We start from the raw sequence: 14612 nt of genomic DNA on the forward strand, positions 1-14612 counted from the left end.
ATATTCTGAATAAAATATGGAATTTTGAAACTTCCACATCATTGCATTCCGTTTTTATTTACAATTTGTACTTTGTCCCAACTTTTTTGGAATCGGGGTTGTACACACACACACACACACACACTTATTCCACGAAATCGAGTTGTACAACCCCGATTCCAAAAAAGTTGGGACAAAAGTACAAATTGTAAATAAAAATGGAATGCAATGATGTGGAAGTTTCAAAATTCCATATTTTATTCAGAATAGAACATAGATGACATATCAAATGTTTAAACTGAGAAAATGTATTATTTAAAGAGAAAAATTAGGTGATTTTAAATTTCATGACAACACATCTCAAAAAAGTTGGGACAAGGCCATGTTTACCACTGTGAGACATCCCCTTTTCTCTTTACAACAGTCTGTAAACGTCTGGGGACTGAGGAGACAAGTTGCTCAAGTTTAGGGATAGGAATGTTAACCCATTCTTGTCTAATGTAGGATTCTAGTTGCTCAACTGTCTTAGGTCTTTTTTTGTTGTATCTTCCGTTTTATGATGCGCCAAATGTTTTCTATGGGTGAAAGATCTGGACTGCAGGCTGGCCAGTTCAGTACCCGGACCCTTCTTCTACGCAGCCATGATGCTGTAATTGATGCAGTATGTGGTTTGGCATTGTCATGTTGGAAAATGCAAGGTCTTCCCTGAAAGAGACATCGTCTGGATGGGAGCATATGTTGCTCTAGAACCTGGATATACCTTTCAGCATTGATAGTGTCTTTCCAGATGTGTAAGCTGCCCATGCCACACGCACTAATGCAACCCCATACCATCAGAGATGCAGGCTTCTGAACTGAGCGCTGATAACAACTTGGGTCATCCTTCTCCTCTTTAGTCCGAATGACACAGCGTCCCTGATTTCCATAAAGAACTTCAAATTTTGATTCGTCTGACCACAGAACAGTTTTCCACTTTGCCATAGTCCATTTTAAATGAGCCCTGGCCCAGAGAAGACGTCTGCACTTCTGGATCATGTTTAGATACGGCTTCTTCTGTGAACTATAGAATTTTAGCTGGCAACGGCGGATGGCACGGTGAATTGTGTTCACAGATAATGTTCTCTGGAAATATTCCTGAGCCCGTTTTGTGATTTCCAATACAAAAGCATGCCTGTATGTGATGCAGTGCCATCTAAGGGCCCGAAGATCACGGGCACCCAGTATGGTTTTCCGGCCTTGACCCTTATGCACAGATTCTTCCAGATTCTCTGAATCTTTTGATGATATTATGCACTGTAGATGATATGTTCAAACTCTTTGCAATTTTACACTGTCGAACTCCTTTCTGATATTGCTCCACTATTTGTCGGCACAGAATTAGGAGGATTGGTGATCCTCTTCCCATTTTTACTTCTGAGAGCCTCTGCCACTCCAAGATGCTCTTTTTATACCCAGTCATGTTAATGACCTATTGCCAATTGACCTAATGAGTTGCAATTTGGTCCTCCAACTGTTCCGTTTTTGTACCTTTAACTTTTCCAGCCTCTTATTGGCCCTGTCCCAACTTTGAGATGTGTTGCTGTCATGAAATTTCAAATGAGCCAATATTTGGCATGAAATTTCAAAATGTCTCACTTTTGACATTTGATATGTTGTCTATGTTCTATTGTGAATACAATATCAGTTTTTGAGATTTGTAAATTATTGCATTCCATTTTTATTTACAATTTGTACTTTGTCCCAACTTTTTTGGAATCGGGGTTGTACACGAGCTGATAGCCAACGAGGCATGTAGCACTGAGCTGGCTATAAGCCATGCACAAGACTGAGTGGAATAATTGTTTTATTATATCCACTTTCACTGGGTTTTGAGAAAGAGCTTTTTTTTTTTTACAAATTCAATCAATAAAAACTTTAAACAAAACATCCAACAAAATCATTTCCACTTAAATTGCCGAAATGATAGTAGCAATTTGTGAAAAATGCTGCTATAACAATTCTTGGGGGGGGGGGGGGGGGGGGGGGGAGATGCATTCTTACCATCAAATACTTTCCTTCCATATTTTGGTGGGGTTTTTTTTGTTTTTTTGGGGGGTTTTGTTTTTGAGTAGTTTTTATTTCATCCTCGGTTCGTTCAGCAAAATGCACCGTCACTTTGTTTTTCTCTACTCACGCATGGTATATGAGCTGATAGCCTAGTAGTAAAGTAGCCAATCAGAACACACAACTGCTCATATCCAGTGAATGTGACATATATATTTATTATATCATGCAATGACAGAAAAACATTAGCATATTATGCTCCATCATTCATTTCATTACATCACAAATCACAATGTTTTTTTTTTTGGATTGTTGATTTGGGATGCGACAGCTGCTATTGTTCTGGATGACAGACCGCTAACATCTCATTAGCACGGACATGGTTCTTAGCTGCAGACTAGGTGTCTACTTTTCCCCCCAGCCAAATTACAGCTAACTACATTGTTTATTAAGAAATTAACACTAGAATTCCGGAGATTTTCATCCCAAGCCAAAGGGGTGCCCCTCCTAAACGCCACACTAAAAGGTCATTTGAGTCATTTTATTTATTCAGTTTTATTCTTGCCTAAAAGCCCACTTATTTTTACATCACTTGATACTGTCTCAAGAATGCGACACATTCTGCGCTAATGCATGTATTGTGCATGTCAAGCACCCACGCACTTTTTTCCCCCTCTTCGTCAGGTGCTGCTTTGTTCAAACTGACTAGCACTCAGTGCTCACTGACTAGCTTTACATAACTGCGCTGAAGAGGGAAGGGTGAGCTTGAGTGGGAATAAAAGGAGTCACATCCCCTTCAGCCTGGGAAGAAAATTCTTGCAACCCTCCAGAATTCTAGTGTTAACACCAGGATGCATGCATGAAATAAGGACTCATTATTCATCTTATTTTGGATAATGTGTTTTTAGTAACAAGCTGGTTTCTTGTTAAATCCTGGACTGCTAATGTGAACTATTTTACCACTTATTATTCATAACCTTATCAAAATATGCACTATACCAGGTGTATACTTCATTTAATTATAATGATTTAACTCTTTTCTGATTTTGATAATCTGAAAATCCTACATTCCGGATTTTGAATAACAAATGGGTTCATTTATTGATTGATTCTTTGAATTTATAGAAAATATGCTATAGCGTGATATGCATCATTATCTGGATATGAAATTACCTATATTGGGATATTAGGTTGTCGTCATATCGCACAGCCTTGGAAGGGTTTACTTATTGTTTTCTATCTGGTAACTACATTTTGAAATCTCGTGTTTTTTGTTGTCACCTGAGGTCATGTTTGTTTATAGAAGCTGCAGAGGACTCATAACTGTATAACATTTTAGAGATTTTACACAAAATTAACCAGTCTATAAGATTTAAGAAGAATTGCTTCATGCCTTACCGCCTGAAGTCAAAAAGAGGCATGGTGACTTTGCTTAACAGTTCTGGTCCCTTGTGCTGTTTGTTGGAATCAGGAGTGCTGCTAGAATTCTGGTTGAGAATTCCATAGAGAGAAAGGCTCAAAATGGTCTCTAGAGGTAACAAGGCAACAGCGATCGGAAAGTTTATCCTAAACAAAAAAAAAAGGCACCATGATCCATCAGGAATACAGATCTTATAAGAATTAAAAATGGTTAGAAATTTTTTTTAAAAATTCAGATGACTCACAGTTCATCCCATTTGATGTGATAGAAGAAACTCTTGTATATCCGAACTTTCTTGGATTTGACAGGCTTCAAAAGATTCCGGTCATTGTGCATCAGCGCACACACCATGTAGTATTTTTCATAACTATAGGAACAGTAAAGGGACAAATAACACTTCTGCACATAAAAAGGACAGGAAAGTAACCAAGCTACAAACTCATGAAAATGTAGGGTAAACTCACAAAAAATAAACAATATTAATGGCTTCAAATTAATAGTAATGTCATGATTGAGTTTATCATGGAGTTTTACATAAATGCATATTATAAAGGTTACAACATACTGTATAAATACATGTATTGCTTTGCAACACAGAATGGATATCAATCGTCTACACACCCCTGTTAAAAGATTGTGATGTCATGTCAGATCTTTTTTCACCTTCAATGTCATAAGTCAACGAACAAAATTAAAGCAATTCAAAAGATTCAAAAGGCAAAATGTCTGAAGCACTCTAGTGTAGTATAATTGTGTAGTATACTGTAGTATAATTTTTAGCTTGTCCATTCCAATGTTGGGAAAAGGACCAAACTTCCATTTTAATTTACATCTCTACAAATTATTTTTGAGAATAGTGTTCAGTGACTTTTATAAGTTCAGTTGACCTTGATATAAGCCCCAATATTTTTCCTTATGATAAATGTGATTTATAGGAGTTATTTGATGATAAACAAAAGTGTTGCTGATGAGGCAATGAACACACACACACTTTCCAACATGGACATGAAACTTTTACTCCACTTACAGCCCAACAAACTTTTTTTTTTTACCACCTATAAAACTGTAAATTTACAGTGTTGACCGCTTTGTCAGTTACATAGCAAAGCAACACCTTGTTCTTCAGTTAACTGAAGCTGCAAAGTTATTTTCACTGCACACCTTCCTAGTTGTTTTTGTTTCGTTTTAGGCAAGGTTAATAAAATTACACAAAACACAGGTCTTCATTAAACTCATGTTCATTCAGTTACAATTTTTTAATCAAATAAAAAGTATCAGTCAAAAGTTTGGACACACCTTCCTAATTCAATGTTTTGTTTTGTATATATATATAAAAAAAAAATTTCTTAAAGTAATGATAGACCATTTCTCATTACTTAGTTGAGTGTTTGACATATGGATTACTGCAACTGTGGAATAGAGCTATTCACTGTATTTTTCTTTATTGTCTGATCTCAAATGCATTAAGAAGCCAAGAAATTCCACTAATTAACTTTTGACAAGGCACATCTGTTAACTGAAAAGCATTCCAGGTGACTAGCTCATAAAGCTGGTTAAGATAATGCCAATTGTGTGCAAGCTGTCAAGGTAAACAGCGGCTACTTTGAAGAATTAAAAAAAAAAAATCCTTCTGTATTGTTCTACACTAACCCCATTTCCAGAAAAGTTGGGATATTTTCCAAAATGGCTAAAATAAACACAAACAAATAAAAACTGATGTTAATTCACATTAACCTTTTCTTTGTACTTTTGTAAGTTAAATAAAGATGTGCAAGAGTTCTTGTTGACCAACTTAATTGCATTTTGTATAAGTTACAATTTGATGCCTTCAATGCACTCAAAAAAAAAAGCTGGGACAGAGGCACAATAAGACTGGAAAGTTTATAGGATATTCAAATAACACTATTTTGGAAGATTCCACAATAAGCAGGTTAACTGGTAACAATAAGGTATGAAAGGACTATACACCAAAAACTCAGTCTTTGCAAGTAAGGATGGGGTCATGGCTCACTCTGTGGGACAGAGGCATTATTACCATTGTATTATATTACCTTTCCTTTTAAGAACAGTTTTTAAACTGTATGGGAACTGAGGATACCAATTGTTGCAGTTTTGATGAGAATTTGATTGGAACAATTGGAATTTTTGTCCATTCTTTCTTCATGCAAGACTTCAGCTGCTCAACAGTCCATAGTCACCACTGTCTGATTCTCCTCTTCATGATGCACCACACATTCCAGTATTCTCCCCAGGATCAAAATAAAGACCCAACGTATGGGTGGCCCACAGGGCTGCGTACTGCACCAAAGGTGTGCAGGGGGAGAGTATGGGGGGGCTGCCATGGGAAATTTTGAAAAAAAGGGAGCTCCTTTGGTGGCACCTGCTGACTTTTAGGAGCATTTTATGGTGGTACTGACACTGTCACTTTTTATTTTGTTAACATGGTTAAACATAGTGGTCAACCACAAAATGAAAAAAGTGAGATACCCCAGGTCCACCAGAAATAAAAGATGTGCAATGATCACATTTCATAAAGCTTTCACCACAAAACTACATATGCAAATCACTTCATAGGAAAACAGGAAACAATGTGTTGCCATTAAGTCATTTCTAAATTAAGGTTTTAACTCAGTAAAAGTGCATGTGTTTGCAATTTATTGCAGCAGAGTTTAAGGTTTATTTTGCCCTTTATTAAATGAATGCGCAAATAAATAATTACATTACCAAAAAAAAAAATGATCTGAACATAACCCTGCAAGCTGAGTAAATTTAATATTCTATCCTATGTATTAACTATCATTTATAAAATATTTATTAATTAGAATTAATGTTAAATAAATTAGAAAGATAATAAAGGCATATAAAATTAGTGAATTACTCAAAGTAATACCATCACCAAAAATTCCAAAACCATGATGACAATGATATATTAACAACTTCCAATTATATAGTTATAGATTTACACATTTGTGCGCTTATTTTTTATTTCCCGTCACCAACACAGACTAGCTAGGCTACTACTGCAACAATAATAAACACACCAAACAAAGTTACTGTTGAAAAAAAAAATCTTTGGCAATACATTTATAACATACCTGTGGGAAAGTTCAAAATAAGCTATTTTACTTTAACTAAGCAACTTATAGATCTAGTTGAGTTTAGATTAACTGAAACAAAGCACATTTAACTTTTTTCAAACATGCTAAAATATAAAAATCTCTCACTGACAGAAGTCTGTGCTGCAAAAGCGGTCAAGAGTGATCCTGATGACGAGCTCGCTTTTTCAAGATCTTTGTGAGCCTCTCTTTGAATGTTAAAGTTCAATGTTTCGAGGGTCTTGGTGTTTACAACTGATACTCCTGTTGCAAACTGCATCAGAAAATGGTACCTGCTCGCTGAATCAGCAATAACGCATGGATAGATTTTGGCCCAACTGGAATTAAACTTTGCATCATACTTAGCTTCACCCTGATACTTGGAAATTTTCTGTTTTTTAGAACTTGAAGGGCCCTTTGATCCAGAATCGCTGTCACTCAATTTTCCCAGGTGCATCTTTCCTGCTGGTAACGTGGAAATGATGAAGATAAAGAAAGACACGATTTCATTGGTCGACTTCCTGCAGTCAATCAATCACGAATGTCCTTTCACTGCATGAGTCAGTGCAAAAACTGAGTCTCATGGCAAAGTTGTAAGAGTTGACAGGGCAGTTTTCAGTGAGTGCTGGAGGGGAAAAAAAAAAAAATTAACGTGTTGGCAAATTTGAAGCGTGTCAGCATGAAATTAAAGCATGTCAGCCCTGACACGCAAAATTGCTCTGGGGAGAACACTGCATTGTCAAGAGGAGACAGATGTGGACGGGCAGTGTGGACACACACACTGTCTACAAAGCCATGCTGTTGTAGCCAATGCAAAATGAGGCCTGACACTGTCCTGCCGAAATAAGCATGGACTTCCCAGGAAGAGAGACGTTGCCTTGATGAATATGGCTCTTCAGAATCCCAAAACATACCCCAATATATCAATGGTACCTTCTCACATGCAACTCACCCATGCCTGTTGGCACTGATGCACCCCCATACCATCACAGATGCACCTTTCTCTGATAGCCAACTGGATGGCCGTGTTCACCTCTAGCACTGAGAACTCAACGTCCGGTTTTCCCAAAAACAAGCCGAAATGTTGACTCAGCTGACCACCTGACACATTTCCACTGTCTTTCGGTCCATTAGAGAGGAGTTCGAACCCAGAGAAATTAGAACGTTTCTGCACAAAATTGATGAATGGCTTCCTCCTTGTGTAATACAGTTTCAGGTTGCATTTCTGAATGTGTGGCAGACTCCGTTAAGTGACCATGGTTTTTCGAAGTAATCCCAAGACCATGTGGCTATATTTGTCACATTAGCATAACAGTTTCTCAGGCAGTGTCATCTGAGGGCTCAAAGGTCACAAACATTCAACAGTGGTTTCCAGCTTTGCCCGTTACGCACCAAGATGTCTCCAAATTCCCTGGATCTTTTCACAATATTATGTACTGTAGATTTTGAAAGTCCTAAATGTTAATGACTCTCACGACAACCGTGTTATTCGTTCCATAACTTTTAATGAACTGCCCTCTCACACCCCCAGGTGGACAACATCCTCCCCCAGTACATCTTCAGAATAAAAGCCCGTGGGCTGCTAAAGGAAATGCATTTAACAGTTAACAAACTCATTGTCTTCTTAAAAAAAAAAAAATGATTAATAATCTTCACCGTTCTCAGGTGCCCTGAAAAAGAAACAGAAGAACAGAACAGAACATTTTTTAAGCTCAAAAGGATATCTTTAAGTGTCCCATTTATTGAAGCTCCCATTGTCCATCATGTAGTGCTTTCAGCAGCTGGTAAGCTGATGCACCCTTCTTGGTCAGACAGTCCGCAAGTTGTTCCTTTGTGTTGCTCCATAGCACACGCTCAATCCTCTGCATTTGGACGAGTTCTTTAATGCTGCTCATTTCCAGCCGGAGTCTTTTCTCAGAAATGGACTTGGTAGACTTCAGTGCATCAACAAGAGAATGATTGTCGGTTACACAGATGATGGGTGGTGAGTGTTCAGCGCCACCTGTTGTCAGTTCCGAGAATAACATTGCTAGAAATACTGCATTATCAATCCCATCAGACATGGCTAAAGTTTCTGCAGCGAGGGTACTTCGCACAACCCTTTTAACTCTCTTTGACTGCCAGGCCAGTGGTGAAAACTTTCCATTTTCGCCCATCAAAACAATCAGATGTCCACCTTGACTGCCTCCATCAGAAAGATTTCCAAATGAGGCATCACTGAACATTACGAGTTTGAGTGCATGGTCACTTCCCAAAGGTTGAAAGTTAAGCAAAACCTTCTTTGATTTTAGCTTGCAAACTATTCTGTTTGCCTCGTGGACTGTTTGCACTGTTGCATTCTTAAGTTTAGAAGCCAGGTCACTGGCATCAAACAGGACATCTGGCCTGCTCTGTCTTGCTACCCAGAGAATTTGACCTATCTTTGAACGGAGTTGATCTTTCTCCTCTTCACAAAGATCAGAGTCCTGTTGCACAGCCCGTGAAGGCAACATATGTATAGGTTCCATGTGCTGAATGTAATTCTCCTGGTGGACTTGCACGGTTTCATTTACAGTTACAAAATCCATTCCCACATAGCAGAAACTGTCATGCTCCTCACGGCCAACTTGGAAGACAGACCTGAGGTGAGGTATCACTGTTTTAGAGAAACTCTCTGTGCCTCCCCACATGAAGTCATCTACATGGCAAGCAAGTATCCCTGTCACATTACAGTCCTGATCAGTCCAGTAGAAAACAGCAGGATCGACCTTGGATATTTTGCCACCAGCTTCCTGCACTATTTCCTTCACTTTGTTGTACCAGTACAGTGAGGCATCTGCCAGACCATAGACACACCTTTTGAGTTTCCATAACGTTCCTTTGCAATCTGCCTCAGTGGGAGGCCTGATGTAAATGTCACGTGATAGTTCCATTCCCTGTAGGAAAGCAGCTTTTATGTCCATGGAATGGAGTGTCCATTGCTTTTGGCAGATGACAGCTAAAAGTAATCGAAGAGATTCTGTGGCACAAGTTGGTGAATCTTTCTGTAATTCTGACGCTCTAAACTCTTCAAACCCTCTTGCCACTAGCCGAGCTTTTGGTACTACACCATTAGCTGTATCCTTTAAGGTACATACCCATCGCGTACTAATGTTCTTCTGTCCTTCATCTTGCACACTTTCAAAGACATTGTTATCTCTCCAGTTCTTTAACTCATCTTGCTTTGCATGGTCAAATGACACATCTTTTGTAATCAACACATCTTCGTTGTTGGTTGAGGTATCAACAATATGCTCTACCTGCAGGTTTTCCAATTGTGATACATCGACTGAATCGATCTTGCCCTTAACACTGATTGGTTCAATTAATCGTATGTTGTACCAAGTTTTGTATTTGCCTTTGGCCTTACCTGCCCGCCCAAGAACCTCAGCTTTGTGTATGGCCCCACTGTGGCAATCTCTGTAGTTTAAAACTTGTCCACTTTTCAGATTTATTTCAATTTTGTGTTCCATATCAGGATCGGTCTCATGCCTCAGTGCTCTTGCCTCTGTATTAGTGTCAGCATCAGTTCGATTTTCAGGATTCTCATCATCAGTGTCGTGCACACCGTCAGCATCAGTTGTTGGGTTTTGTCTTTGTTCAAAGTCTGTGGTTGTCTCTGTATCTTTGTTCATAACGTGCTCATCACTCTCATTTATAACTTTCATAAGTCTGAGGTAGTGCACCCTAATGCAGGTGCTTCCGTGTCTGACAAACACTACAGCTCCATCTTGACCGATCACAATGCCTGGTCCCTTCCATTCTGGACAGTCCACTCTCTTGTAGTACACTTTGTCACCCATTTCATATCTCTCATCTGTATTTCGCTGCTGCTTACGTAGTGCTCTTCTTCAGATCCTGTCTCTCACTTTTGCTTAGGCCTGTAATATAGCTCTCTAGCCATTCCTCACCACACACAGTACGTGTGCATGCTGTATCTATTACTGCAGAGCCAAAACATTCAGTTAAAAGAATTTCAGCAGCAGTGGGCGATTCTTTGGTAAAGAGAGTGATATTGCACTCTTCAGTGTTTTCACTACCACAGTCTTCTGTGATTTTCACCTGCGCACTCTTATGTGGGCAGTCCTTAGCCCAATGGAATGTGCTCTGACAAATAGCACATTTTGATCTGCGTCCATATCTGTCCAAGGGATTAGTGCCAGGCAGCGGTGCCTTCTGATGCTCACTTTGTCGTGGCCACGCCTTGCCTCTCTGTCGCTTCTGTTCGGTCGTTACATACACAGCCTCTTGATTTATTCCAATCATCTGACTCGACGTTTTGCCTCCGAAAATCCTTTTCAGTGCCGATTTCATTTCTTTAAAACTCAAATTTGTGCATGCCGTCAAAGCTAACTGTCTGTCCTTCACTTCCAGGCACGCAGTATCCAGTAACTTGAACGCTAATACGGCATCAGGCAGTTCCATTTTATACTTTCGCATTCGCGCGTAGCGCTGTTCAAATTCAATTATGAAGTCCGCCATGGACACACTACTATCTCTCGCTAGCTTATCGAAGTTTGAATACGCCTCGTATGTTCGGTCCTTTTCCTCAACTAAGAACAAACCGTCAAGTTTTTCCAGTAGCGTAGTCATGCCAGTCTTTGTTGAGGTCGTTCACCGGTATCTCCATCGCTGTTTCCCGGGCTCTACCTGTTAGCCCCAAAGCCACTGCAAGCGCTTGCTTCTTCTTTGCCAACTCCGTCACTCTAATCCACATCTCCACTTCGTTCTTCCAGCTTTCATACGGCTTCCCTTCGTCGAAGGTCGGCGGATTTTTATAATTAGCAGCCATCCTCTGCTACCAATGTTAATGACTCTCACGACAACCGTGTTATTCGTTCCATAACTTTTAATGAACTGCCCTCTCACACCCCCAGGTGGACAACATCCTCCCCCAGTACATCTTCAGAATAAAAGCCCGTGGGCTGCTAAAGGAAATGCATTTAACAGTTAACACTAAAATCATGCATTGAGAAATGTTCTTTTTGAATTGACCAACAATCTCTCAGAAATTTTGACATAAAAGGAGTGAGCCACAAGCCATCCTTGCTTGCAAGAAAGAGCACAGGTCCTGACCACCTGCATCCTCCAGCACAGTGGTTCTCAACCGGGGGGGCGCGCCCCCCTGGTGGGGCGCGGAGGTACTCCAGGGGGGTCGCGAGTAGGCTTCATGTATGGAGGAAAAAAAAAATCTGGGGCTAACAGGCTATAGTAGCTAAGCAGATGCAACACATTTACCCATGTCAAAATGCAGGACATTGGACTATTACATACAAATCAATACTATTATAAAATCTATCATCAATCTATCATAAAATCTTGTGTGTGTGGCCGCATCAGTCGAGGGAACTGTGATATGTTCCCAAGCCTTGCAGACTTTATCAGTAATGCAGGCACTTCCCACGATTTCTCATCTGTCTTTCAAGCAGCGTCAGAGCACCTGTCGGTAATGAGAAAACAGTTTGCGGCATACTTCACAGAGGATTATCGCTCTTTTGCGTGGGTTCGAGATCCATTTGTGTGTACTGCTGACGAACTTCCAGTTGACATGCAGGAACAGCTTATTGAGCTGAAGAGTGACAGTAGACTTAAGGCAGTCTTCACCTCATGCCCTCTTTCGACATTCTGGGCAGCATTGATGCAGGAGTACCCGCAACTGTGTGACGTAGCCTTGAAACTGCTCATCCCATTCGCATCGACCTACTTGTGTGAGGCAGGATTTTCAAAAATGACTGCGCTCAAAACGAAATATCGCAATCGTGCGCAAATTGAGGATGACTTGAGACTGTGCTTGTCAAACATTTCGCCAAGAATCGAGGATCTTTGTAAGGCAAAGCAGGCTCAGGTCTCGCATTAACGCAAATGCAGATCACAAAGGCACAGTAAAAAGTAAAACCTAAATTCACGCCTGGTCCCAATTCCCAATGATATCAATAGCCAGCTAATGATAAGCCTAATAAAATACCTAATAAAAACACTAATAATAATAATAATAATAATAATAATAATAATATCAACAACCAACAACAGCAATAATAATAATAATAATAATAATAATAATAATAATAATAGGCCTAATAATAATAATATTAATGCCTGAAAGAACATAAGTCTTGTACTACTGCCAACAGCTTAGTAATGATAATAGGCCATAATAATAATAATAATAATTATAATTATGCCCGAAAGCAGATTAGAAATGTGGTGCTACTGCCAATTATAACAATAGCCTAATAATGATAATAGGCCTATGTATTTCTATGGAATGGATAATGCTACTACTGCTGCTACTGCTACTACTACTACTACTAATAATAATAATAATCTAGCCCAGGGCTATCTATCTATCTATCTATCTATCTATCTATCTATCTATCTATCTATCGGTCGATATAAGGTGCTGTAGGTCGGGTGGCGTCACTGCGGGTGAGTGTGTTTGGGGGGGGGGGATGGGGGCGGGGCGAGAAGAGGGGCCCCCAACTGCAATGAACCAGCTTTGGTGGGGCCCAGGTTGCAAAAGGTTGAGAACCCCTGCTCCAGCAGATTAATAAGCCTTGGATTATTCACTCACGATCTGGTTTCCAAGTCCAAAAGCTCATCTTCCAGAGTTTTATTGTTTGACTCCAGCTTCTGTAATTCTGCGAGGCCATTTACCCCACCCTCTGCATTTAACATCCGCAGCTCAGCCTGTGACACGTTCATATTTTCTATAACCACCACGTCATCAAATCTTGACAAAAATTGTTTTCATGAAGCCTATAGCGGCCAATATTGCATCCGCTTTCTCACCACCTACTGCGTGGCCTGCTTCTGCTGCCATGTCTTCCTTAGCTTTGTGTTTCACTGTGAGCACCAAAGTCCATTAATTTCCGCTGCCTTGATGTTTTACACTCTTCTTTGTTGCATTTACTGGGTCTTGGCATTATCATATATCAGCACTCAATTTTATTGCAGCTAAGAGTGGTTTAGTAGGATTTAACAGCAGTCAGCAGTGGAGCAGTGAGATATACGTGGCGGCCTTTCTACAAGGCCACCACAACCTGGAAGTCTGAAAGCTTCATTTCTATTGAAATTTTCTAAAGAATTATGTTTTTGCCATGTTTAGATTTGAGTGTCAATTATTGAGGGTTAATCTTTGTAATTGTCAGGTACAATTCTGTCCCACAACATCACTCACCCCTGTTTGTCATCCCACTGAAAATGCCTGATGAATTTCACCTTCAAATTAACTGCTAGAAGTTCACATACATTTGCTACTCACAGATATGTAACATTTTCCACAATAAATAAATGACCAATATAATATTTTTTCTCATGTGTCTTAATTGGGGTTCTCTTCATCCACTTTTAGGACTTGTATGATAATGTTTTAGGTCATATTTATGCAGAAATATGGAAAACTCTAAAGTGTTGAAAAACTTTCAAGCACCACTGTAAATGGACATTACTCATGGACTGAACATGCCTTTTTTACCAGCTGTGAAAGGTAATACTCACAATACTTAGATGAAAAACAGTATTGCCTTGACAATACCAACAAAACTGGTGGTGGCAGCCATGATGAACCATTTTTCATGTTTTAGAATAAAAAAAAAAAAAAAGATTGTGCTTCAGTATTTCAAAATACACAAAACTTAAATGATAACATGGCTTGGTTTTATATGAGACAATGAACCACAACACATTCATTCACAGCTAGCCAATAGGATTTAAATAACACCTGTGAAAGTTTTTCCCCCCGCCACATGGGCAGCACGGTGGTGTAGTGGTTAGCACGGTCGCCTCACAGCAAGAAGGTTCTGGGTTCGAACCCAGCGACCGGCAAGGACCTTCCTGTGTGGAGTTTGCATGTTCTCCCCGTGTCCGCGTGGTTTTCCTCCGGGTGCTCCAGTTTCCCCCGCAGTTTAAAGACATGCAGTTAGGGCTGAGGTGCCCTTGAGCGAGGCACCTAACTGCCAAGTGCTCCCCGGCTGTTAGTATGGCTGCCCACTGCTCTGGGTATGTGTGCGTGCTCATTGCTCACGTGCGTGCGCGTGTTCACTGCTTCAGATGGGTTA

The 14612-nt window shown here is 39.8% G+C and overlaps 1 protein-coding gene across 3 annotated transcripts in view; it reads right to left on the reverse strand.

The window, feature by feature from the left end:
* pik3c2a (phosphatidylinositol-4-phosphate 3-kinase, catalytic subunit type 2 alpha) overlaps positions 1–14612 on the reverse strand; it is a 322810-nt gene that overhangs the window by 110417 nt on the left and 197781 nt on the right. For all 3 annotated transcript variants that reach the window (XM_060924002.1, XM_060924003.1, XM_060924001.1), the window contains exons 12-13: positions 3687–3809; positions 3421–3588 (exon numbers count right to left, since the gene is read on the reverse strand). In XM_060924002.1, coding sequence (XP_060779985.1) covers positions 3421–3588; positions 3687–3809 — 291 coding nt within the window. The remainder of the gene's footprint in view (positions 1–3420; positions 3589–3686; positions 3810–14612) is intronic.

The sequence above is a fragment of the Neoarius graeffei genome, chromosome 6, assembly GCF_027579695.1.
Source record: "Neoarius graeffei isolate fNeoGra1 chromosome 6, fNeoGra1.pri, whole genome shotgun sequence".
NCBI lineage: Eukaryota > Metazoa > Chordata > Actinopteri > Siluriformes > Ariidae > Neoarius > Neoarius graeffei.